This window comes from Chiloscyllium plagiosum, chromosome 2 (assembly GCF_004010195.1).
Source record: "Chiloscyllium plagiosum isolate BGI_BamShark_2017 chromosome 2, ASM401019v2, whole genome shotgun sequence".
NCBI lineage: Eukaryota > Metazoa > Chordata > Chondrichthyes > Orectolobiformes > Hemiscylliidae > Chiloscyllium > Chiloscyllium plagiosum.
In genome coordinates, this window is record NC_057711.1 from 144149543 (window position 1) to 144177404 (window position 27862).

At 41.1% G+C, this 27862-nt stretch overlaps 1 protein-coding gene across 2 annotated transcripts; it reads left to right on the plus strand.

The window, feature by feature from the left end:
* Positions 1–739: 739 nt before the first annotated feature.
* On the plus strand, positions 740–18799 carry saraf (store-operated calcium entry-associated regulatory factor). Of its 2 annotated transcripts, XM_043720442.1 has the most exons (6): positions 740–893; positions 2459–2637; positions 8739–9144; positions 14429–14534; positions 17587–17702; positions 18276–18798. In XM_043720442.1, the coding sequence occupies exons 1-6, from the start codon at positions 755–757 to the stop codon at positions 18299–18301; spliced, it is 972 nt and encodes a 323-aa protein (XP_043576377.1). In that variant the 5' UTR covers positions 740–754; the 3' UTR covers positions 18302–18798. The 2 variants fall into 2 exon arrangements, with proteins under 2 accessions (XP_043576377.1, XP_043576387.1); XM_043720452.1 differs by lacking the exon at positions 8739–9144 and having other exon boundaries at positions 2459–2503; positions 18276–18799.
* The last annotated feature ends 9063 nt before the right edge of the window (positions 18800–27862 follow it).

Below are 27862 nucleotides of genomic sequence, written 5' to 3' on the forward strand. Positions count from 1 at the left end.
AGTGGATGGGTCTAAGGTTGGGATCAGTGAATGGGTTTGGGGTTGATGGGAAGGTCTAAGGTTAGGGTCAGTCGGTGGGTGGAGTCGGGATCAGTGGATGGGTCTAAGGTTGGGATCAGTGGGTGGGTCTAAGGTTGGGATCAGTGGGTTGGGATCAGTGGGTGGGTCTAAGGTTGGGATCAGTGGGTGGGTCTAAGGTTGGGATCAGTGGGAAGATGGTCAAGAGTGTGATACTGGAAAAGCACAGCCAGTCAGGCAGAATCCGAGTGCAGGGGAATCGACATTTCGGGCTTAAGCCCTTAATTCTTGATGAACGGTTTATGCCGGATATGTCGATTCTCCTGTTAATCGGATGCTGCCTGACCTGCTGTGCTTTTCTAGCATTGCACTCTCAACTCTGATCTCCAGCATCTGCGGTCCTCACTTTCTCCTAGTCAGTGGGAAAGTCTAAGGTTGGGGTCAGTGGGAAGGTTTGGGGTCAGTGAGAAGGTCTAAGGTCGGCATCAGTGGCAGGGTGTAAGGTTGGGGTCAGTGGGTGGGTCTAAGGTTGGGGTCAGTGGGTGGGGGTGGGGTTGGGGTCAGTGAGAAGGTCTAAGGTTGGGGTCAGTGGGAAGGTGACAGGGCCTAAGGTTGGGGTCAGATTCCGTGCAGAGCAATGGGCGTGGCCTACCCCGTGTTGACGTCGACAGGGCCCCGCGCGGTGTCTGACGTAATTCTGCGTCATCGCATTGTGCGGTCGCCCGCAGGAGTGCGCATGCGTTCCCTTGGGTCTGGCTTCTTGTCGTTGTTGGAGGAGGGGGGCAGGGGGATGTCTTTGCTCCATCGCTATCGGTGTGGCCTCGGCCTGTGCCTTCTGCCGTTTTTGCTGCAGGTGAACGGGGCGCAGGATTCAGGTAGGAGCCAGAGAGCGGTGTCCTCATTGCTTCGCCGCTGCAGCTGCGGCCCCGTAGGTGGAAGGAACGGCAGGAGGCCCTGAAACCTGCCCCGACATTCACTGCCATCATGGTGTGTAGCTGCTGGGCTGGGCTGGGCCGGGCCGGGCTCTCTGCCTGTATTCCTGATGAAGGGCTTTTGCTCGAAACGTCGATTTCGAAGCTCCTTGGATGCTGCCTGAACTGCTGTGCTCTTCCAGCACCACTGATCCAGAATCTGGTTTCCAGCATCTGCAGTCACTGTTTTTACCTTTTATATAGTCCAGTAAGGTTATTTGAAATCGCATGCTTTCAGAGCACTGCACAACCACCTGATGAAGGAGCGTCGCTCCGAAAGCTAGTGCTTCCAATTAAACCTGTTGGACGTCGGAAATGTGATAGGTGGAGAGAGGTCAAGGTGAGGGTGATAGGTCAGACTGGGGTGGGGGGCGGAGAGGTCGGGAAGAAGATTGCAGGTTAGGAAGGCGGTGCTGAATTTGAGCTAAGATAAAAGGTAGGGAGGAGGGACTTGGGGGAGGGGCGTTGCTAAGATTTCTCCTCAAAGATTATAACCTGGTGTTGTGTGACTTCTGACCCCCTCTCATCATTGGCAGGTTTGTGACCTGACTCTCATCACCTGTCATAGGTCTCCAGCTGCCACTCAATATCCTTAAATAGTAACAATTTATCAAGTGTGACAGTTCCCGCCCTATACTTGTCTAGAGAGACTTGTAGATTTCCGCTGCCCCTTTTTTTTAAAACCAAATTCTGGCTTCTGCCAATTAGGAATATGGACCCTAACGAAATCTGGTTTGGTAATGACAGCAGCAAAATGCAAGGATGCGGGAGATCTGAAATAAAATTTCAGCTGTAGTGATGTTGTGTAAGGAATAAACTATTGCTAGCACATTGCTTTCTTGCTCATCAAAATGATGCTATGGGGTTCCTGACCTTAGGGAGAGACAGGATTTCAGTTAAACATCTGATCTGATAACAGTCCCTCAATTCATAACCACCTCATCCTGACCTTAGGGAGAGACAGGATCTCAGTTAAACATCTGATCTGATAACAGTCCCTCAATTCATAACCACCTCATGCAGAAGCAAGAGTGTTACCAAGTAAAGCAACACAGCTAATTGCCAAGTGATTCGTTATTGATGTCTGTTGCATCAGTACTCTTGCTGAGTGGTGTAGGTTACCCCAAAGTTCTCACTGAATCATTTTAAATTTGCCAGTATATTTGCTGAGTAGCTTTTGCTTAACTGTCAAGGGCTCACTCTCAGGCTGAGTTATATCCATCCTTTAACATTCACAATTAATGCAATAACTGACAAATCTATGTATATTGTCTGACGTTCACAAGTATAAAGACTTAGTTTCACTGTATTCGCACTATTTCTTTCTCACCTAATTAACCCACCACTGATACCTCTTCCAATCATCCCTCAAGTCTGAAATTAAATAAAGATGGTTGAGTAAGGTAAAGCAATAACTCTTCCATGAAATAGCGAATAAGAATTTCTGTAATTTCTCTTTCCGTTTACAGAAAGAATTCTGCTCCGTGACGTCCAAGCTCTGACATTGTACAGTGGTAAGTATACCACTGGCCGCAGAACACATCCTGTACCTCAGCTGCAGTGTGTTGGTGGCTCAGCTGGCTGCAGTGTCTTGCTTCCGAAAGTGGTGCAGTGTTATAACAAAGGTTGGGATGGTTATGATGTTCAGGTATGTAGTTGAACGTACCAGTCTAATTTCTAAATATAACCAAGTGATATTGAATTAGTTTACAGTGAGGGTTGCTCTCTGGAAGCAGTTCAAAACAAAAGAAAAACTGCAGATGCTGGAATCCAAGGTAAGCAAGCAGGAGGCTGGAAGAATACAGCAAGCCAGGCAGTATCAGGAGATGGAGAAGTCAATGTTTCAGGTGTAACCCTTCTTCAGAAAGCAGTAGTCACTGATGGTTAATTCCTTTACATATTCTCAATCTTGGGAACATATGTTTTGGTGGAATCAGAAGATGCTTTAAGGGGTGGAGGAGTACAGTGGGAAAGTGGATTACTTCCAGGATACAACATTTCTTACGTTTTAGAAATAAATATTGCAAAGATAGAGATGTGAAGGAGAAAATAACAAGCTTTTCTGTAGTGCATAACGTCCATTAGATGTTTGCACCACAGAGAATTGTGTGATGACAAATGCCGAGAATAACAGGCTAGAAATGATGGCGATGGCTTTAGCACTGCTAAGGTAGGAGTTTCTGTCACTTTCAGAGGAGTAATAAGAATGAGAGCTAGAAGCGGCAATAGGCAACTCAGCCTCTCAAGTGTGCCCTGTCATTTGATGTGATCATGACTGATCTTATCTTGACCTCGTTCCACTTTCCTGCCACTCCCTGTAATCCTTGCTAAGAAAACAATTCTTCTTATCAGCAGTCATGATTTGCAGATGGCGGTGTTGGACTAGGGTGTACAAAGTTTAAAATCACACAACACCAGGTTATAGTCCAACAGGTTTGATTGGAAGCACAATAGCTTTCAGAGCGCTGCTCCTTCATCAGGTGGTTAATGATGGCAAATAGATAATTTCATCATTATTACTGCTATAAATGCTATCTGACAGATTCTGATCAGCCTCTGTATTGTCAATCACAGTTCTTCAGTTTGATTCATTAAAAAGTCACATTTTTGTTTTTGTGCTCTGTAGAAAGCGCACACTTCTCTATTTGTTAGCTAGCTGGAAGCCAATAAGAAATATTTGGGTAACTGCATGTTAGAATCATAGAATGGTATCACCACACAAAGAGACCATTTGGACTGTTGTGTTCATGCCAACTCTGCAAGAGTAACTCAGCTAGTCCAACTCCCCTGCTCTTTCCCTATAGTCTTGCAACTGTGTTCCCTTCAGTTGATTATCAATTTCTCATGAAAGCCTGAATTGTTTCTTCTGCTATACTTCCATACATCTTCTACATATTTGCTGATCCTGAAAAATATATGTTACAATTATGATGTAGTTTCATATATTTTGCTTATGTTCCATTTAGACTTCACACTTGATTTGTTACATTAGTTGTGTATCCTCACGAGGATTCTTGACCATTTGTTTCATTGCCTAAAAATAACACAGACCTGGAAACAGAAAGGAGGTTAAGGAACTAGTCAGGATAAAACTTGATTGAGTTTTTTGAAGAAGTAACAAAGAGGATTGATGAGGGCAGAGCGGTAGACATTTTGGTAAGGCGTTCAGCAAGGTTCCCCATGGAACACTGGTTAGCAAGGTTAGATCTCATGGAATACAAGGAGAACTAGCCATTTGGGTACAGAACTGGCTCGAAGGTAGAAGACAGAGGGTGGTGGTGGAGAGTTGTTTTTCAGATTGGAGGCCTGTGACCAGCAGAGTACCACAAGGATCGGTGTTGGGTCCACTACTTTTCATCATTTATATAAATTACTTTCGTTACTTTTAGATAAAGAATTTGGATGTGAGCATAGCAGGTATAGTTAGTAAGTTTGCAGATGACACCAAAATTGAAAGTGTAGTGGACAGCGAAGAAGGTTACAACAGGATCTTGATCAGATGTGCCAATGGGCTGAGGAGTGGCAGATGGAATTTAATTTAGATAAATCTGAGGTGCTGCATTTTGGGAAAGCAAATCTTAGCAGGACTTATACACTTAATGATATGGTCCTGGGGAGTGTTGCTGAACAAAGAGACCTTGGAGTGCAGGTTCATAGCTCCTTGAAAGTAAAATCGCAGGTAGATAGGATAGTGAAGAAGGTGTTTGTTATGCTTTCCTTTATTGGTCAGAATATTGTGTACAGGAGTTGGGAGGTCATGTTGCAACTGTTCAGGACATTGGTTTGGAATATTGTGTGCAATGCTGGTCTCCTTCCTATGTGAAGGATGTTGTGAAACTTAAGAGTTCAGAAAAGATTTACAAGGATGTTGCCAGGGTTGGAGGATTTGAGCTATAGGGAGAGGTTGAATCGGCTAGGGCTGTTCCCCCTGGAGCGTCGGAGGCTGAGGGCTGACCTTGTAGAGATCTATAAAATCATGAGGGGCATGGATAAGATTAATAGACAAAGTCTTTTCCCTGGGGTGGGGGAGTCCAGAACTAGAGGGCATAGGTTTAAGGTGAGAGGGGAAAGATATAAAAGAGACCTAAGGGGCAACTTTTTCACACACGATGGTACGTGTATGGAATGAGCTGCCAGAGGAAGTGGTGGAGGCTGGTAAAATTGCAATATTTAAAAGGCATTTGGATGGGTATATGAATAGGAAGGGTTTAGAGGGATATGGGCCAGGTGCTGGCAGGTGGGACTAGATTGGGTAGGGATATCTGGTCGGCATGGATGAGTTGGACCAAAGGGTCTGTTTCCGTTCTGTACATACCTATGACAATCAAAACTGACTACAAAATATATTTGTAATAATAGAATAATGGTAATAAATTGGCGGTTAGGAAAAAGGGGAGGCAATAGCTGAGTGGTATTATTACAAGGCTATGAGTCCAGAGACCCAGGTAATGTTCTGGGGAACTGAGCTCAAATCCTTCTCTGGCAGAGGTTGGAATTTGAATTCAGTAAAAATCTGGAATTAAGGTTTAATGATGTCCGTGGAACCATTGTCAATTGTCAAAAGTACTCACCTTGTTCACTAATATCCTTGAGAGAAGTAAATTCGTCCTTACCTGATCTGGCCGACGTGTGACCCACAGCAATGTGGTTGGCTCTTAACTGCACTCTAAACAATTAGGAATGGGCAATAAATGCTGGGCGAGCTAGCAACGGCCACATCCCGTGAATTAATTTTTAAAAATTGTAGAACCTTTTCAAGAATACTAAAGTAAATTGACTAAGTGAATTATTTGCTCATGTTTATAGAGGAATCTTCTCCTCGTCGAACTACAGTTTTTAGATTAAGATATTAGACCTCGAAGGAAAAATATCTGTGAGGACAATGAAGCATGCCAGATCTTGTGTTATGACAAACTGCATCCTGGAATATTTAATGAAGTAATGAAATTTATACATGTATAAGGCATTGACCTGGTTTCTATATTATTGAGAAAAGGAAACAGAGGAACATGTTGCCAATATTTGGAAAACAGTGAGGAAAAACATAGATTAGATTAGATTAGATTCCCTACAGTGTGGAAACAGGCCCTTCAGTCCAACAAGTCCACACCGGCCCTCCGAAGAGCAACCTACCCAGACCCACTCCCCTACATTCACCCCTGACTAATGCACCTAACTACAGGAAATTTAGCATCCCCAATTCACTACATAGTGTTACTATTGCGAGGTAGCCTGACTTCCTGGAGAGAAGGCATTGGAGAGTGAGGACTGACTAATGATGTATCATGAAAAATACTGAGCTGTGGGTTTAAGATTTTACATGAAGAATCCTTTGGGGATTTTTATCTATAGATTTTAAATTGACTGTTCTTTATTTAAACTTCAAAACATCATTTGCTAAAGTCATTTGTAGAAACATTGATCAGAGGCGTAGTGCTTCTAAAAAGAATCAAACATTATCTAAAGTGTTATGAACAGTTTTTTTTTGAAAGAAAGGATTGGAACTGGGAAGTTGCTTCAGGAATTACTATAGGTCTAATTCCTGCTTAGGATATCCTTAAATTTGAAATGGACACAAAATTTGCAGACAATATGAAACTAATGGGAATACAACCAACAGGTAACACATTGTACAGTTCATCCACTTTACTAACACCTTCCACCCCGACCTCAAATTTACCTGGACAGTCTCAGACTCCTCCCTCCCCTTCTTAGATCCCTCCATTTCTATCTCGGGTGACCGACTCAACACAGGCATTTACTACAAACGGACCGACTCCCACAGCTACCTAGACTACACCTCCTCCCATGCTGCCCCCTGTAAAAATGCCATCCCATATTCCCAATTCCTTCGTGTCCGCTGCATCTGCTCCCAATACCGAACAGCCTGAATGGCCTCTTTCTTCACAGACCGCAATTTCCCCACCGACGTGGTTGACGATGCTCACCACCGCATCTCCTCCACTTCCCGCACCTCCGCCTTTGAATCCCGCCTCTCCAATCGCCACCAGGACAGAACCCCACTGGTCCTCACCTTCCACCCCACCAACCTCCGGAGACATCGTATCATCCTCCGTCATTTCCGCCACCTCCAAACAGACCGCACCACCGGGGATATATTTCCCTCCCCACCCCTATCAGCGTTCCGGAGAGACCACTGCCTCCGCGACTCCCTCGTCAGGTCCACACTCCCCTCCAACCCACCTCCATTCCCGGCACCTTCCCCTGCAACCGCAAGAAGTGCAAAACTTGCGCCCTCACCTCCCTCCAATGCCCAATGGATCCTTCCATATCCGTCACAAATTCACCTGCACCTCCATGCACATCATTTACTGTATCCGCTGCACCCAGTGTGGTCTTCTCTACATTGGGGAGACAGGCCACCTACTTGCGGAATGTTTCAGGGAACACCTCTGAGACACCCGCATCAACCAACCCAACGACCCCGTGGCTGAACACTTTAACTCCCCCTCCCACTCCGCCAGGGACGTGCAGGTCCTTGGCCTCCTCCGTCGCCAGACCCTGGCCACACGACGCCTGGAGGAAGAGCGCCTCATCTTCTGCCTAGGAACCCTCCAACCACACGGGGCACACCAGCCTCATTCCTGAAGAAGGGCTTATGACCGAAATGTCGATTCTCCTGCTCCTCGGATGCTGCCAGGCCTGCTGCGCTTTTTCAGCACCACACTTTTCAACTCTGGTCTCCAGCATCTGCAGTCCTCACTTTTTCCTAGGGAACACATTGATCAAATAATACAGTTGGAAAGATTGAGGAGCCAAGTGACAAGTGTCATTTAATGTGACTGTGGATTGGGAACAGATAATACATTGGCAATATAAGCTAAATATTATTTTTCCGTAGGAGAGGAAATAATAGATGGTATTGGGGACACTGGAAGGTAGATCTTTGCTAAAGCAGTTTCTGATTACTTCAATGACAAAATTAAATAGGTGTTATTTATTTCATTCCATTGATTATATGAGTGATTGATTGATTGATTCTGAGTTCATACAGAACTCTGATCCAACCTCACCTGAAGTACTGTGTCTAATCTTGGTTAATGTGTGAAAGAAAAGTCCTTGGCATTGAATTTGGTGCAGCAAAAGATAACTGATGCCTGCGTTATGAAGGGAAGTTGGGAACAGTTATGCTGGAGAAGAGCGGGCTCAGTAATAAAATATTCAGGATCTGAGCAGGTATAGGGCAAGATAAATGGCAATATGTTTAACATAATCTGAAATTCTACATCAAAAGGGCATTGTCTCAAAGGTAGGATTTCAATTTAATTCCTCAGTGCAGCATTGAATGTATAGAGTGAACTGTTGATTTGAGGCAATGGGACTGATAGAAAATTTGACAGAGTTAATTGTATCGCTGGAAAATAACTTGATAAAGGGGGATAAACAACCTTGGGATTTTTTTTAATGATTGTGCATTTGAGATCTTAAGAACTCAATCTGAAGGGATGAAGAAGCAGAATTATTGGCAACTTTTGGAAAGAAATTGAACATGTACTTGAAAATTTTCTTTTAAATTGCATGATTATTGGGAAAGAGTGTTGGAGTTGGTATCTAGGTACCTCTTTTAAAAAGCCAACACAAGTAAATCGGGCTGAATGGCCTCCTTCTGTGCTATTTAATGTTATGATTGTTCTTTCTTTCAGACTGAACAGTTAAAATGGTAATTAACCCAAGGAGCTTTCTAACTTTATCTATTCTTAAACCCCCATATCTGACACACGATCATAGTGGGAATGCAAGACAGACATGGAAAAAGCATATCAATTTGGAGCAATTACCGTCAGTTGTGAGGGATATAACTATCCAGAAGATCCTTATATTTTGAGGGGATCCTGCGGACTGGAATATGTCATAGAACTTACTGAGGAAGGCCTTCGGAGAAAGAAATCTAATTCTGAATTTGCTTATAAACCAAATAACAATGAAATTCCCGCAGATTCCGATGATTCATCCTCTTATCTTGTGATACTTGGACTGTTTTGTCTTTCTTATCTGATCTACCTCATGTGTTTGAGAAGCCAAAATAACAGTAATGAGATGCCGCAAAGCAGTACTCAAGGTTATGATGAATGTTTCAACAATGCAGGCCCCTCTGGACATCCATCACCACCTGGCTTTAAACCAGACTTTGGAGGTAAATCTGTCAGGATTATTTAATAAAATAAGATTGTACAGCTATTGAAAGCAATAATCATTAAAATATTGCATTTCTTCAGAAGAGGCAACTTGGTCTAGCAGATGTGCATCCTACTTTGGACAAACAGATGAAGTATGAGTAGAAGTGGACCATTGAGACCATTCATTAAGATTATGGATTCTCTGTTTCAAAATCCACACTCCCGGCTGTCCCCAGTAACCATCAATTCCGTTGAATACTTAATACAGAGTTAGATGGATTTTCATTAGACAATGGATATGCTTCCAGCATCTTATGAAGTAGAATGTTCCAAAGTTGCACAACAGTCTAAGGAAAAAAAAACTCCTCATCTGTCTGTACAGAAATCACAAAAGCTAGCATGCACATTTAGTAGCTGATGGGGAAGGCAAAAGGGAATTTATTGTAAAAGGAATGGAGTATAAAAAAGGGAAGTTTTGCTAAAACAATACAATGTACTAATTAGACCACACCTTGAATACTGTGAATAGTTTTAGTCCCTTTATTAAGGAAAGATATGTTAGTTTTGAAAGCAATCCAGAGTAGGTACATTAGGCTAATTGTAGGTTTGGAGGCATTTCCTTCTGAGACAAAATTGAGTGGGTTGGGCCTGTTCTAACTACAGTTTAGAAGAATGAGAGGTGAAATATATACAATTCTTAATGGGACTTGACAAATTAGACTCTAGAGGTTGTTTCCAAGTGTTGAAGAGTCCAGAATGCCAGGCAAAATCTCAGAGAGCAGTCACCCAATTAGAATAGAGTTGAGGAGGAAATTATTCCGTGCGGGTCGTGAATCTGTGAAATTCTTTACCATAGAGAGCTCTAGAGGGTTTCTAAGTCCATTGAAGGCCAAGACAGAAAGATTTTTGCTCAGTAATGGAATCAAGGGTTATGAGGAATAGACAGGAAAATGGAGTTGAGGAGACCAGCCATGATCTCATTGAATGGTGGAGGAGACTATTTCTGCTATGTTTTATGGTCTTCTGGAAAGGGCTGCCCCAAACTTGAAAGCTGTGTCCACCGGTTCTTTACTGACTTTCAAGAGGAAACATCCTTTCCACATCCACCTTGTTAAAGTCACTCAAGATCTTACCTCTCATCTCATTCCTGCTTAATTTGTTCCTTGGTTAAACCTTTTTTTTTTCCCCTTTCAAGTTTTAAAAGCTGCTATATATGCTGCTTCCATTTCTTTGTTGTGTAAAAACATTTTTATAAATTTGACCTGCTTTTACTGATTATCTCACCTGCACACCTCTGGTAGGAGACAGAGTATAGTGGTTGAAGGTTGTTTTTCGGACTGGAAGCCTGTGACCAGTGGTGTGCAGCAAGGTTCAGTGCTGTACACTGTTGTTTGTCATTTATATAAATGATTTGGATGTGAATATCGGCATGGTTAATAAGTTTGCAGATGACACCAAAATGAAGTGCAATGGAAAGTGAAGGAGGTTATCTCGGTATAGCGGGACCTTGATCAGATGGGCCAAGGAGTTTAATTTAGATAAATGTGCAATTTTGCATTTGGAAAGGCAAGTCAGGGCAGGACTTGTACACTTAATGATAGGATCCTGGAGAGTGTGACCAAACAAAGAAAACTAGGAGTGCAGATACATTGTTCCTTGAAAACTGAGTCACAAGTAGAAAAGGTAGTGAAGAAGGCATTTGCCTTTATTGGTCAGTGCATTGAGTACAGGAGTTGGGATGTCAAGTTGCAGCTGTACAGGACATTGGTTAAGCCACTTTTGGAATAGTGTGCCCAATTCTGGTCTCCTGCTATAGGAAAGATGTTGTGAAATTTGAAAGGGTTCAGAAAATATTTACAGGTATGTTGCCAGGGTTGGAGGATTTAACCAAAGGAAGAGGCTGAATAGGCGGGGGCTATTTTCCCTGGAGTGTCGGAGACTGAAAGGTCACCTCGTAGAAGTTTATAAAATCATGAGGGTCGTGGATAGAGTGAATAGACGAGGTCTTTTTCCCAGGGTAGGGAATCCAAACTAGAGGGCATAGTTATAAGGTGAGAGGGGAAAGACTTAAAAGGGACTTAAGGGCCATCTTTTTAAGCAGTGTGTAGTGCATGTATGGACTGAGCTGCCAGAGGAAGTGGTGGAGGTTGGAACAATTACAACATTTAAAAGGCATCTGGATGGGTATGTGAGTAAGAAGGGTTTATAGGGATATGGGCCAAATGCTGGCAAATGGGACTGAATTAATTTAGGATACCTAGTCAGCATGGACAAGTTGGACCGTAGGGTCTGTTTCTGAACTTGCACCTCTGACTCTGGTTGCTATTTTGTCATAAAGAAAAACTATATTTATGTCTTTAAAATCCCTCATAACCTTCAACATCTTTAAGTCTAGGAAATTGAAAGCTCAATATTTCAAATTTGTTTTTATACACCAGATATTTTTAACCTACTGTCTTGAACTTGGCAGTCCAATCATGAAAGAGTTAAGTTTAATCTGTATATTCATCTTATTTTTAAATTTGAGAATTTTTGTAGAACTTATGACCTGGGTTTTCCATGTTGACATTTGTCTTGTCTGCACCCTGTTTGATCTAGAATTATTCTGTAATATCAGCACTGAGCCTCACTCAGTATAAATTGGTTGCAGTCAGCCTCCTTGGACATGTTGTGACACACTTTTATGTCATGGGATTTACACTGGAACTTCTGGCCCCAAGGTAGGGATCCACAAGTTAGGGATTGTGTGGCCCACTGTGTCTCAAGACCTCAAAGAAACTGTTGAAATATTAGTTGTTTCTCCTTATAACAAGCTGCCCAGTATTATCTTTGTGTCCCTTATTTCTTTTTTTCCTCCCATCAGTGATCAGAGTTGTATTCCAGGTAAAGCTGGATTAACATACTATGCAAATACAATTTCTCTTCCTGAGGTTTCTGTTCTATCTTTCCTACTGCTGCATACTTTACTCGTGGCATCAGTGGCTTAAAAAAAACAGTTTTCCCTTCCCTATTTCTCTTAGCTGTGTCATTCTCTTACCTTTGCACAAGAGAGAAGATCTAACACACCCACCTGAATTAGTGCTAATTCTGTCTAACTTGATACAGAATCTGTCTAATCAGCTTTTCAAATGATCACATATATAATTTTCCACATCTGAACTTGTAAGTCACAATTGAGGTAAAAATCGATGGCTATAATTGTGTTGCTCATTCGGGTCTTCTATTTACCATCTTTTTTAGTTCATTTGAGGTTAGCTGACTCCAATGGAGTTTAAGCAATATCACTGAATGGAAAGGATGTTACCGTGGAGCTTTGTTTCCCTTCAGCTTCCATATTTCTAATGTCCTTAATCTACCTCATTTAGCTTCATTAATTCAAACACCCTGCTATGTCCTTCCCATGTTTCTCTATATGTTTCATGGTTTTTACATTTTGTTGATTTGACTTAAATGGGGTTAAAGCCCCAGGACCTGATCAGGTGTACCCTGGAACTCTGCGGGAAGCTAGGGAAGTGACTGTTGGGCCTCTTGCTGAGATATTTGTATCATCAATAGTCAGAGGTGAGATGTCGGAAGACTGGAGGTTGGCTAACATGGTGCCACTGTTTAAGAAAGGTGGTAAGGACAAGCCAGGGAACTATAGATCAGTGAGCAGCCTGATGTCGATGGTGGGCAAGTTGTTGGAGGGAATCCTGAGGGACAGGATGTACATGTATTTTAAAAGGCAAAGACTGATTAGAAATAGTCAACATGGCTTTGTGCGTGGGAAATCATGTCTCCCAAACTTGATTGAGTTTTTTGAAGAAGTAACAAAGAGGATTGATGAGGACAGAGCAGTGGCCATGATTTATATGGACTTCATAAGTTGTTCAACAGGGTTCCCCATGGGAGACTGGTTAGCAAGATTAGATCTCATGGAATACAGGGAGAACTATCTATTTGGATACGGAATTGGCTCAAAGGTAGAAGACAGTGGGTAGTGGTGGAGGGTTGTTTTTCAGATTTGGAGGCCTGTGACCAGTGCCGTGCCACAAGGATTGGTGCTGAGTCCTCCACTTTTCATCATTTATATAAATGATTTGGTTGCGAGCTTAAAAGGAATAGTTAATAAGTTTGCAGATAACACCAAAATTGGAGATGTAGTGGACAGCGAAGAATGTTACCTCAGATTACAACGGGATCTTGATCAGATGAGCCAATGGACTAAGGAGCGGCAGATGGAGTTTAATTTAGATAAATGCGAAATGCTGAATTTTGGGAAAGCAAATCTTAGCAGGACTTATACACTTAACGGTAAGATCCTAAGGAGTATTGCTGAACAAAGAGATCTTGGAGTGCAAGTTCATAGCTCCTTGAAAGTAGAGTCTCACGTAGATAGTATAGCGATGAAAGTGTTTGGTATCCTTTCCTTTATTGGTCAGTATTGAGTACAGGAGTCGGGAGGTCATGTTGCTGCTATACAGGAGATTGGTTAGGCCACTGTTGGAATATTGAATGCAAGTCTGGTCTCCTTCCTATTGGAAGGATGTTGTGAAACTTGAAAGCGTTCAGAAAAGATTTAAAAGGATGTTGCCAGGGTTGGAAGATTTGAGCTATAGGGAGACACTGAATAGGTTGGGGCTGTTTTCCCTGGAGTGTTGGAGGCTGAGGGGTGACCTTAAGCTTATAAAATCATGAGGGGCATGGATAGGGTAAATAGACAAGGTGTTTTCCCTGGGGTGGGGGAGTCCAGAGCTATAGGTTTAGGGTGAGAGGGGAAAGATATGCAAGATATAAAAACCTAAGGGACAACTTTTTCACGCAGATGGTGGTGCATGTGTGGAATGAGCTGCCAAAGGAAGTGGTGGAGGCTGGTACAATTGCAACATTTAAAAGGCATCTGGATGGGTATATGATTAGGAAAGGTTTGGAGGGATGTGGGACTAGATTGGGTTGGGATAGCTGGTTGGCATGGACGAGTTGGTTCGAAGAGTTATACATCTCTATGGCTTTGCAGCTTAATCCTCTCCTTATTTCCAGAGAAAAGTGTCTCTGCAATGAAAAACAAAAACCTTTATTAACTGCTTCTAGCCTGTGCTAGCATTCCCTTTATTTTATCCTATTTTAATCATTTAATGCAACTGTTGCCTATCCTGTCTTCATTAGAGTTTAAAAAAAGATCTTTCTTCATCACAAGATGCCACATATTCTTCTGCTTCATTTCTATGATTGCTCCTTCATATTCATTGGAAAAATCCAGCATTGCTCCACCATTATTGGTTATCTTGCCTTGTGTAATCTGAAAATGTATTTTGTTTCGAGGTTACACATCTCATGGGGCGTATCCACGGAGTAGAAGCTCAGGACCAGGCTTTTGGACAGGTTTAGGAACAGGTGGTTTGCTTGGATACTTGCTTTCCAGCAGAAGGTATTACATTTACAGTCTTAAAGATTAAATGATATGAACACACTTCTTAGAATTCTTGCTTCTAATCAGATTATCCTTAATAAAGCCATGAATGCACATTTACAGTGGTTTTGGTAAGGAACCCCTTTGAATTTGATGGTAACTTAAAGGTGTGACCAAATTGCAGAAGAAGGTGAAAATCCTGAAGTCATGCTCTGTCATTGATAGCCATTCCACAGGTTGCATTCTCGACCATCCACGCTAATGATCAGTGAAATTAACAGATGGGTGGAGAACTTATTTCACTTTTGTTCCCTTGTGAGAAACCCATTAAAAAGTGAACCCTTGATCCGATGAAGTGAAATTTGGGTTTTTATAATCCTGAGTCATAAGTACTGCTGTTTAAAAAGTGGGTGTTGCTAAATTCTGACTAATTTTGATATATTTCTAAACATGATTTGGAGATGTCAGTGTTGGACTAGGGTGTACAAAGTTAAAAATCTCACAACACCAGGTTGTCCTTAATAAACACCAGGTTATGGTCCAACAGGTTTAATTGGAAGCACTAGCTTTCGGAGCACTGTGGTGGTTGTGGAGTACAAAACAAGTTTTAAAGAATTAGTTAATATTTCAGTATCAACCTACACCTCCATGTATCCAAAATTTTATTTCACATTCTGTAAAAATCGTGATTTAATTTTTTGATTATTTGTTGTCACTGATCATTAGCTTGGGTGGTCGAGAATGCAACCTGTGGAATGGCTATCAATACGTAAATGAGGGGTCTATTAGAAGTTCTTAAGACATTGCTGACCAATCAATGCGTGGGTCTATGCATGATTCTTTCACAGCCCCTGTGGTGGGCAATTCTAAGAATGAAGTAAAGTACTTTTAAAGCACAAACACCCTGCAGAACCAGAAGGTGCAGGAATGCTCCTTCAAATCCATTGGTGTCACATTGCCCACTGGGCACATCTTCACCACAATCCACATCCCATTCCAACACCCTTCCTGAAACATATCCAAGGGTCACTGATAATGGTGCAGGTGTGTTGGTATTGATGGCTTTACTCGGGTGCGGTGAGGTATGTTGACCAAGTTCATGTCTATGACAGTCACATTGTGTATGCTTTCCTTTATTGGTCAGTATTGAGTACAGGAGTTGGGAGGTCATGTTGCATTTATCTTGGTCAGAGAAAGGCTTAGGTTTTGGATTAAATTTAAGTGCAACTTATTTTTTTGCAAGTTTTTTTGAACATTGCACTTTAAATCATGGTTGAACAGGGAAAACGAAAGAGATGCCTTGAAGCATGACTTCAGGCATCCAGACACAACCATAATGACACTACAAATAATTTAAAGGCAGGATCTACTTATGAAGTCTAGCTTAGGAGAAAGGACAGTACAGATGCCAGCAAGCCAAAGTGTACGCAACATCTACTTCTCCCTAGCAGTTTGTTGTGTTTTGCATGACCTTTGTACATTGTCCCAGTCATACTTAATACTAAAGAAAACCTAATCAGGCCACATTTCAGGAAGTAACAGATTTGTACGTAAGCCTCTGTCACCAACAAGGTGCTTCAACATCAGCTGATAGCTCAGTCCAGCCAACTATTTTTGCTTAAAGTACCGAGAAGCACCCAATATATGTATTGCAGTTAGCCAAACAAGAAGAATCCAGTACTGCTGAACAATAGTTTTGGGCATTCTTTGTTGTTTAACATAGTGATCAGATGATCGAACCAGAGGGCATATAGGCTGGAGAGTCAAGTTTTAACGGGATAGCACTGGCATCAAACCAGCAATGCACACTGATTGAAATCATGCTTCATTTGCTCTGCACGCTGCCAGCAATGCTTAAGAACACAAGTGCAAACCTTTTCACAAAGATGGCTTCCAGTGTGCTTGTCGTCATGGTAATATTTTCATTATTCAAACCTAGTAGTGCCCAAAAGAATAGCACTACAGAAGCAAGTTAACCCTGAACTCTTCTCCCCTTATATTGTAACTAAAAATGATCAAATACTAGTTTTCAAAGCCATAAATGCCAAGAAACTATAGCCACATTTTTGCACCATGGTAAAAGCAAGAGCCGTTGCTACAAAGAAGTCTCACTGAGAGATATTGATCTCGAAGACCCCTCGTTTGCATATTTGAGTTTAATTCCTGTTTGAGACATTGTTATGGACCAGACCAAACCCCCTCAAAATATATTATGATAGTTTAGACCCGATTTTTTTTTTTTCATTTTAAAGGCAAGTGTAAGACATTGCATTCCAGATGTAATTTGATGAGTCAAACTCCTCGACTTGTATCAAAACGCACTTTATTTTTGCACTACGGTTAAAATACAGGCAAAATAAAAAGAAAAGAATTGACTTAAAGGTAACTATTGAAATGCTTACCAAAATAATATATGTAAACAAATGAACTTTTCCAATATAGTAATGTCCCATAAGCGCACCCTTAACAAAGGCAAATTCAGTAAAATAGATTGTCTCACATGCAATTCCAGCAGTCCCAAACTTTTAGCTGTAACAGAGAGAGGGATAAGAACTTCCACATCCAGCTTCAAGACCCCAGCAAGTACTGAAAGCTAAAACTAAAATCCTGGTTCCGTGGGCTGTTTTTATTAGTCCACCTTTTTAAAATAAAAACTCCAAGGCTGTAAAGCTATTTGCTTAATTGACTGGGCATCTCTGTCTCAACTTTCTTTCATAAAAACAACGACAAAATACACCTCTTAAAACTATAGTGTCATCACATTATCTAGTCCGTTTGCCAAAAAAAAAATGCCTCCACAAATTTAGCAATTTAATTAATGTCTACAAGTCTGGGCAGTGTTCATTGCTGTGCTTAATTTATTCCTGAAAAATTAGCTGAAGCATTTTTACCTGTACAAATGTTATGCAATACTGAGGAGGGTTTGTCTTTAATGGACCAATAATGGATGAAAAGTAATTTCATATACCTGCTTTTCTGACACAGTAGCGCAAAATGTTAATTGGACTTGAATCAAAAATATTATTTTAAAGCCTAAATACTAATGTTTTTTTAACCTTTTTCACTTCAGATCACAGCCAAACCCTTCACCTTACGTACACTACCCAAATTATTCTGCGCATCAACCACAGACAAGTGGGCAAACTGGTTGGAATCCTGAAAGCCGAGAAACCAGGACAACATCAGGTAAACATGGTTTCCTTTAAATAGTGTTGAGACAGTAGCTTTGCTGCTTTTCATTTTCACCAATTTACCCAAAATATCCTTTTATACAGGTTTCAGCATTGAGTTGTCCATTAGCAATAATGAAACACTATGGGAAGAATAAGTTTCAAAATGGCAGCTGAGTTGGAGAAATAATGAAGTCTTAAAAAGGTCAAACACAAAATAATGGCAATCTCAGTAGGTCAGGCAGCACCCTTGAAGAGACTAACAGAGTTAATGTTTTGAGTTTTGTATCACTACTTCAGAATTGAAGTTCTGAAGAAGTCACACCAGACTTGAAATATTAACACGTTCTTTCTCTCCGCAGACATGTTGAGGTTCTCCAGCATTTTGTGTTTGTTTCCGATTTCGAGCATCCGCACTAGTTTGCTTTTATTTAAACATTAAATGAAGTTGCCTGACTGCCACATTAGCAAATTGTTTCCTGCCTAAATGCATCGTATGCAAAAGATTTTTTTATATAAGATATAGAATGTATTTGCAAAGCAGTTAAAATTAAGGGTTCAAATTATTCTCTCGCTTTTGCTTTAACAGGATTTGGTGGAACAAAAAGAAGATGAAATGTACAAGATATGAGAAAAGATTTCATTGTAGAATTGTTCAAAAGTTGCTGCTTCAGTTTGTCTGCACAACCCAAGGCTGTAGCATTTTGTGAGCAAGAGAGATTCTTGTATTGTTGAATAGTTTTAGAATTTTCATTATTTGACTTTTTATATATCATCCAACTGTATTTGGAGCCTGTAATAACAATGAGGGTACTACATAAAGTGAGGAATTCATGCATGAACTTCTGCTAATTAATGGCAGGCAATAATTTATTATAATTTTGAAAGAAAATATTTAGTAATGTAAAGTCATTTTTAAAAATTCATTCACTGGATATGAGTGTCACTGGCTAGGCCAGCAGTAATTGCCCATCCGTAATTGCACAAAGGAAGGTTAAGAGCCAAACATTTTGGTGTGCGTCTGGAGTCACATGTAGGCCGCACCAGGTAAGGATGGCAATTTCCTTCCTGAAAGGAATTAGTGAGCTAGATGGGTTTTTCCTGACAATCAACGATGGATTCATGGTCATCATCAAACTCTTAATTCCAGATATTTATTGAATTCAAATTCCACCATCTGCCATGGCAGGATTTGAGCCCTGGTCCTCAGAACATTTCCTGGGTCTCTGGATTGGCAGTACAGTAATAACACCACTAGGCCATTGCCTCCTCTTAATATGTTTGCTATCCCAATACACTTGCAAGTCTCCTAGTAGTTGAGATGGAGTAAAGCAGAACAAAGATCATATTTGCTAAAACCAAGTGGTGCTTTTACTAAATTTCCTATTTCCTGTTATAGCCAGCGCACACTTGAAAGGAATTATGCACAAAGTGCATTTTACCCCTCTGCAACTTTATAGGAAATCCCATATGTGGCAAATTAAACTAAGAATATTGGGAGATACTGACATTTAAAAATTAACTTTTGTCTCAGTTTTCATAGAAGGACCTGCTCAATATGTAATGTTATTCCTCTAGGATGATGCTGTGCTGACTCATGGAGTTTCCTGTTAATTCACCACTGGTTCACTTTCTTCACGACCCTTTCCTCTCACTTCTGACTGTTATCTCCCTTTCTTTCATGACATGGAGGTGCCGGTGTTGGACTGGGGGTGGACTAGGTCAGAAGTCTCAACAGGTTAATTTGAAATGCCTTGTCCCTTTCTTTCCAGTAGTGATAAATTTCTTCAGTCTTGTATTTTCTTTTAAGCTAAATCACACTTTTTTTCAGCCCTACACAACAATGAAAAGTGTAAGTTCTATAAAGACACAGGAGGCTAAATGTTCCAAAAGACAAGAATATCTTTATGTTTGGCTTTATGGTTCTCAAATATTATAATGGAAAAGTTGAATACGTAAAACTTGTCCTCCAAGACTCCATTTAATGCTAGAGTATACCTGCATCCTGCGTGGGACATTGGGAAAGAATCAGGGAATATAGAAATTGCTAAATGAAAATGACCAAAATGTACATAGCTCTCCTAATATTTTGGTGGTTACACGATGCAACATTAGGGTTTCTAACTAGTGTATCTTTAGCCGTCATGACACAACCAGAAATGTCCTGAGGAAAGAAACCATCGCATAGAGAGATTTGGAAATCATATGCAGGGTACCCCAGTATTGCCTTTGACATATTGAAATTTTGAATTCCTGAGACCACTGTTTTCTTTAGTTCTTTGCAAACTTCTGGTAACTCAAGACTCACTTGCAAATTATGGCCTTTAAATTTCCATGCATACATGTATGCAATTATGTAAAAGTACCTTGCACTGAAATGAATTGGCCATGCCCAAAAAAAAGAATATTTCTTGAGGCTTATGTTTCCTCCGGGTGCTGCAGTTTCCTCCCACAATCCAAAGCTGTTCAGGTTAGGTGAATTGGTCAGGCTAAATTGCCCCATAGTGTTCAGGGATGTGTAGGTTAGGTGCATTAGTCAAGGATAAATGGGGTAGGGGAATGGGTTTGGGTGGGATATTCTTTGGAGGGTTGGTGTGGACTTGGTGGGCTGAAGGGCCTGTTTCTACACTGTAGGGATTCTATGATTCTATGACTCAATTCCATTCCCAAAAATGAAGGCTCTGTGTGGTAGGCCATTTTTATTTTGATCTCATGAGCAATACACCACATAAATCTGATTGTGCAAGAAAGGGCAATGTTGCTTTGCTTGTAATCAAAAGCATTTGATATTTTTCTCAATAAAATTCTGTCCTTTTCCTCTGTGATGACGTAGCTTGTAATAATTTGTGCTTTTACTACGGTGCTTTGTGTACATTTTTGACAGATCTTGAAAGATTATACTAGTTGGCAACACATTATCGCTGCCTATCACACACCAGTTAGGAAGAAATGGCCAAAATAGCCCACCATGTGTGTTAGCTACAGAACCTTGGACAGAAATTTCCTGTGCTTATTTGCCTACTCAAATATAGAAATGGATGAAAAATAAGCACAAATGCAGTGCGATCAATTTGAATAGTAATCAGATGGTTGTTTACTTCTACCATGGTGCCTCACGTTTTCCTTTATTAGCTTTAGATAATAGGCACATTCAGTGGGAAAGATATTAGCTGATTGGTCCTTTTGAATTTTTAGCGACTGGTGTACTTTATGAAACTTCAGCTGCACTGTGTTCTGAAGAAGGGTCACGGGATTCAAAATGTTAACTGTCTTCTCACCACAGATGCTGTCAGGCCTGCTGAGTTTCTCCAGCAATTTCATTTTTCTTTTATTTCAGCTGCATTATGACTGGTCAGTATGGTAAGTGCACGCTTCAGTCCGAATCCGAAATAAATAAATCCAAAATAGAAAGGTCGTTATCAATCTCCAGAAATCTGAACTGGACAACTGAATGACTTGTGCATCACTACACCTAAATTTTTGTGTTATTCATGCAAGTTCAGAAATTACCCTTAGCTAGTCTTTTGCATGGGTTGAAACTTTATTGCTGGAACAGCACAGCAGGTCAGGCAGCATCCAGGGAACAGGAGATTCGACGTTTCGGGCACAGGCCCTTCTTCAGGAATGAGCAGAGAGTGTTCAGCAGGAGAAGATAAAAGGTAGGGAGGAGGGACATGGAGGAGGGGCGTTGGAAATGTGATAGGTGGAAAGAGGTAAAGGTGAAGGTGATAGGTCGGAGTAGGGTGGAGGCGGAGAGGGCAAGAAGAAGACTGCAGGGCAGGAAGGCGGTGCCGGGCGGGAGGGATTCGGCTGAGACAAGGGGAGGGGGGATGAAGAAACTGGTGAAGTCCAAGTTCATCCCCTGCGGTTGGAGGGCTCCCAGTCGGAAGATAAGACGCTCCTCCTCCGACCATCGCGTTGTTGTGTGCGGTGGAGGGCGCCGTCGACCACGTCGGGGGGGAAATTGCGGTCCTTGAAGAAGGAGGCCATCTGTGTTGTACGTATTTTGAACTGGTCCTCCTGGGAGCAGATGCGGCGGGCCGCCTTCCTGACCTGCAGTCTTCTTCTTGACCTCTCCGCCTCCATCCTACTCCGACCTATCACCCTCACCTTGACCTCCTTCCACCTATCACATTTCCAACGCCCCTCCTCCAAGTCCCTCCTCCCTACCTTTTATCTTCTCCTGCTGAACACTCTCTGCTCGGAGGAGGAGCGTCTTATCTTCCGACTGGGAACCCTCCAACCGTCCAATAGGTGGGGCCAAGGTGAACCTCAGACATGACAAAGGATGGAAACAAGGCGAAAGGAAAGTCAGAGTATGAATGGCATTCCTTTCCCATCCTGATTTATCAACTGGAATTTTAAGTTCTATGTAGCAACAGCAGACAATCCCAAGTTGAAAGCACCTCTTAACTATTCAAATGTGGCACCAGTAACATAACTAAGGCCCTAAAATAGGGGACATTAATGGCTACTCTAACAAAGATCAACTGAGGGTTAAGTTGGGACCAGTGAAGTGAGTTTAAAAGCATGTTTTTTTTCTTATGATCCAGGAAGAACTGTAGTTTGGAGAACACTAGCTCAGTGTGTTCCCAAACAAACCACAAGCTCAGGGATTTTAGGTGCAACACTTGAAAAATAAATGTTAAGGAATTTTTAACAGAAAGAAGGAGAAACTGCTTTACACAGAGTCATGCAGCTGTAGAATTCACTTCGAGGATTAGAATTGTTTTCATTTTGCATGTTTGTTATTTAATGCCCAGGGCAGTTAAGAATCAACTACATTGCTGTGGGTCTGGATTCGTGCTTAGACCAAGCCAAATATAAATGGAAGATTTCCATCCTTTAAGGACATTGTCAATAATAAAATCATGTTTTACTAATGAACAGTGGTTATATGATTGCCAGTAAACCAGCTTTTAAGCCCAGATTTAATTGAATTCAGAATTCAGCATCTGCCATGGTGGGGTTCAAACCTACATTTCCCAGACCACTGGTTTGAAGTTCTGAATTCTAGTCCAATCATGTTTCCACTCTGCCATTGAAGCAGGAATTCTATCAGTGTTCAGGATTAGATTAGTTAGGTCAATATTGGAAAAGAAGTTGAATAGATATGAGAGCCTAATGGTCAAATATGATTAGAACTGTTTGATCACATGGAAGGTAAATAAAATGCTACAACTTTGTTATTTTTGTAAATGAATGCATTATGCTTGCTTTTTAAAATTCTGATAAGTATTTTAAAAAAGAATATGTTTACAAGTACCATAATGCCTGCCTTTAGGAATAGTCTAAAACACTTCAAACATTAAAATTTGGAAAGGGATTGTGGAATGAAGGTTATGTTCATGATATTTGTGGAGAGTTAGTTAGTAGCACTTTGTTCTCAAGACAAATAATGGTTTTTCTTAAGTAGTTTGTCCTGAAAAGGCAGTACCAATGCTCTGTCAGTCATGTTTTGCAAGGAATTCCAGAGTATTCTAATAATAGCAATGAAACAATAGTCATATTGAAATAATCATTACTCACTGCCATTTCTTCACGGTTGGTAAAGTTATATGGGAGGGAGGTGTCAAAACAGTTTTCATATGTTGTGATGAATAATGAACCTGATGACAATGCCATAATACTTATAATGATGCACCATTGAGATGTCAAGAATGAATTGCTCTGTCTTTCTTATGTACTCATGTTGATGTGGCTGGTTAGCTGAGACTTATAATGAACTCAATACATTGATGGTATCAATCTTCATGATGGCGATGTTATTGATGATCAAGGGAGCAAAAGAGAGCTGGGTTTCCTTTTGCCTTTGATCTTTTCAATTTGAGGCAGCTAATTCATATTAGCTTGAATTTGACAGGTGGCACATATCCTTTCCCAAATGAGTTAATCTAATATAGTTTCTCTCTCAGCACATAGAGAGATGGGGCCTTAATTCCTGCACACTTGGATAAACCAGGCAATTGATGGATCTAGTGTGATATTTAGCACTCCAGTTGTTATTAACAGGCAGCAGTTCCAGGTGTTAATGTAGATTGACTGTGGCATCTTATGAAACGCTTTGTATAACAAACAGTGTACTCTTGTGGGCTACTAGGTGATAAGATGTAGGAGTAGATGTTCATTGCCCGTCAAGTCTGCTTGCCATTCGATAAGTTTGTGGCTGATCTGATAATCCTTAACCTGAGATTTACAAAGATGTTGCCTGGATTGGAGTGTATTAACTGTAAGGAGAGGTTGGGCAAACACTGATGGTTCTCGTTAGAGCATTGAAGGCTGAGAGGGCAACCTGATGGAAATATATAAAAATATGATAGACCTGGATAGTCTGAGTTTTCTCCCCAGGGTGGATATGTCAACAATACTAAGGAGCATTGGTTTAAGATGTGTGGTTAAAAGTTTAAAGGACATGTGTGAGAAAAGATGTTTACACAGTGTGACAGGTGCCTTGAACATGCTGCTGGGGAGGCGGTGAAAGCAGATACGACAGCAAAGTTTAAAGAGACTTTGGACAGATAGACAAACAAACAGGGAACAGAGCGATATGAACCTTGTGCTGGCAAATGAATTTGTTTAGTAAAGCGTCAGAGATGGTGGCCTAAGGCCTATTCCTGTGCTATACTGTTCCATGTAACTCTCTCCTGCCTTTTCCTCAAAACCCTTGGTTTGTCTTGTTTGTCTTGAACCTTGAATGTACGTAATGTCATAACCATGACCGTCTTCTGTGGTAAAGAATTTCGCAGAGACTAAATTTATCATAAATTTATCATAAATTTTGTCTTAAATGGACATCCCCTTATTCTGAGATTATACCCTCTAGCCCTAGACTCTCCCACAAAGGGAAGCAAACTCCTCGCATTTACCCTGTCAAGTCCCTGGAAAGGAATCTTGCATGTTTCAATAAGGTTACCTCTGTCTTCCAATGGGGCAATGAGTGCAGGCCCAAGCTCTTCAACCTCTCCTCATAAAAACAGTCCTTCTATATCTAGTATTAACCTCGTGAACATTCTGTGGACTGACTCCAATGCCAATATATCTTTCCTTCGATACTGGGTCCAAAACTGTTCACAGTATTCCAACAATAGCCTGTCTTGTGCCTTGTTTAGTTTTAGCAAAGCCTCCCTACTTTTATATCCCAGTTTGTTTGAAATAAATACCAACATTTAGTTTGCTCTTTCTATTACCCGTTGAACTTTGCTAGTTTTTTGTGATTCCTACACAAGGACTCCCAAATCCCACTTTCTGTAGCTTTCTGCGATCTTTCTCCATTTAAATAATATTCAACTCTGCTGTTCTTCCTCCCAAAGTGCATAACCATTCCATCTGTCAAGCTTTTGCTCACTTGCTTAACCGGCCTACATCCCTCTGCATATTCATTCCTCATGACGAAAGGTTTATGCCTGAAGCATCGATTCTGTCGATTCTTGGATGCTGCCTGACTTGCTATGCTTTTCCAGCGCCACACTTTTTGACTCTGATCTTCAGCATCTGCAGTCCTTATTTTCTCATACCCTTTCCTCACCACTTGTCTTCCCATCTATTTTTGTTTTCCACAAACATGGCTGTAGGACCTTAATTTTCCACAAATCCTTGGTATATATTAACAATCGTTGTGGCTTTAACACTGATCCTTGAAGTACTGTACTAGTTACAGGTTGCCATCCTAAAAATGTTCCTCTTGTCCCAACTCTTAATCAATCTTCTATCCATGCTAATATAAGACCTCCATCACTATTGGCACTTGTATTATTAATGTATGGTACATTATCAAAAGACTTCTAAAAATCCAAATATTTTGCATCTATCTTTTATCTATTCTGCTTATTGTCTCCTCAAAGACTTTGTAAATTTGTGAGGCATATTTCCCCTCATGGAGCCGTACTAACTCTGCTTGATCATATGTATTTCTAAATGCTCTGCCACAATATCACAAAGCTACACAGCATATAAACAAACCCTTTGCTCCAACATGTCCACACCGACCAGACATCCCAAACTGACCCAGTCCCATTTGCTAGCATTTGGCCAATATTCCTCTTTAGGTCTTCCTATTCATATACCCATCTAGATATCTTTCAAATGTTGTAATTGTACCCTCCTTTACAACTTCCTCTTGCAGTTTGTTCCATACATGCACAACCGTCTGTGTGAAAATGTTATCCCTCAGGTTCATTTTACATTTTTCCCCTCTCACCTTTAACCAATGCCCTCTTGGTTTGGACTCTCCACCTGTTGAAAAAGGCCTTGACTATTTACCTTCTGCATGCCCCTCCATTATTTCAAAAACCTCTAAAGGTCATTCCTCAGCCTCCGATGCTCCAGGGAAAATAACCCCAGCCTATTCAGCCTTTCCCTATGGCTCAAACCCGCCAGTTCTGGCAACATCCTTAAACTAACATTTTCTCAACAATAGGTGTTAAGCAAATTGTTCTGTTTTTTTTCGTCATCCTCCTCTTTCAAAAAAAAGATGTTGCACTGGCCGTTTTCAAATCCTTTTCAGAATCTAAGGATTTTTGGAAGACTGTTATCAGCGCGTCCAATATCTCTAGCTACCTTAATATCCTAGGATGCATCCCATCAGACCCAGGGGACCTATTGGTCTTCAGCCCCATGAGCTTCCTTATCACTTTTTTTCTCTAGTGATAGCTACTGTATCTATTTCCTCACCTTTTGCCCCTTGATTATTTAATAATTTTAAATTGCTATTTATTCAACTCCTGTGCCACTTCCTGGTTCCTGATTTATAATTTCCCCAGCCTCGTTCTCTAAGGCTCTGCTGTTCACTTTGGCTTCTCTTATTTAGAGAAGCTGTTGTCCATCATGATATCACTTGCAAGTTTCTCCTCATGGTTGATCTTCCTCTTTATTTTTTGGCCATCCTTTGTCATTTTTGTAACTCTCTTAATCCCTTGCCTTACCACAAATCTTTTCCATATTGTTTGTTTTTCTTTCTCTTTGTTGTCCTTAACTTGCCTGGTTAACCTTGGTTGACGTATCCCCTCCTAGAATTCTTCCTCAAATCTTTGCTGTGAGCCATGAACTGTTTTCTGAAACATCTGCCATTGTTCCTCAACAGTTCTTCCTCATTGCTCACATTCAGTACTATGTATATAAATGTTTCTCCACGTGTGCAATGTAAGTTCAATACAAACCTGATTAAAGTCACTGACAAACGACTAGCATCACTGACAGGATGTAGTTAAGTGCTGAACTAGAGCAATTTTTTCTCAGCGTTGTTCCAATGTTCACTCATACTTAATAGATTTCCGGAGAACAGGGCAGTATCAGTGTAGAATAGAGTAACATCACCTACCAATTCATAGTAATGACAAGTCAAAATAAGTTTTGCAGGTGTCACAGAGCAAAAGAAATCTCTTGCAAGTAATCGCCAAAAATAATTGGCTTGGAGTCAACAATTCTTAGAAGCAGCCTTCAAGAGGATGTTTCAAGTATGTGGGAGGAAGTAGCTAGAATTGTGCTCCATTCAGCAAAACAGGATGTAGGGACACTTTTCTTTTAAAAAAAACAGCTGGGTGGACTCTATACAAAAAGGTTGCCTGTACCCATAATAGCCCCATTGAAAGCTTGGATCCCAAACCAGCAGGTGTTCAGACAAGCTGTTGCAACAGCTACAATGCTGGTATCCACCCAACAATGTCAAAAATTGCCCAGGCTTGTCCACTAAATCCAATCAATTTCTGCCCTGTCAGCCTACTCCGTTGTAAACAAAATGAAAGCTGTCATCTATATTGTTATCAAAGGCATTGACTAAACAATAACCTGCTTAGTGCTGTGCAGTTTGTATTCTACCATTGTCACTCAGTTCCTAATATCATTATAGCCTTGGTCTAAACATTGCAGAAACAATTTGTAAATGTTGTTGGGCAATTAGCTCAAACCCAGGACAATGCTGCAGGATTTCCTCAGGGTAGAGTCCCAACCCTAACCATCTTACCCTTTCAGCGATTGAAAGGGTCAACCCAATCACTCCCAAAAGCCTTTCTCTTTCTTATGGCACATGTCCATGCAAATGCCACACCTGCCTTTTGACTTTCCTTCTCACCATTCAAGTCTTAACTCGTCCTTTCAAGTGAATCAGTGATCACCCTGTACAGGTTGCTCTCCTATAACATACATTTATTAAACACAGTTTGGCTACATTGCAATTAGTGA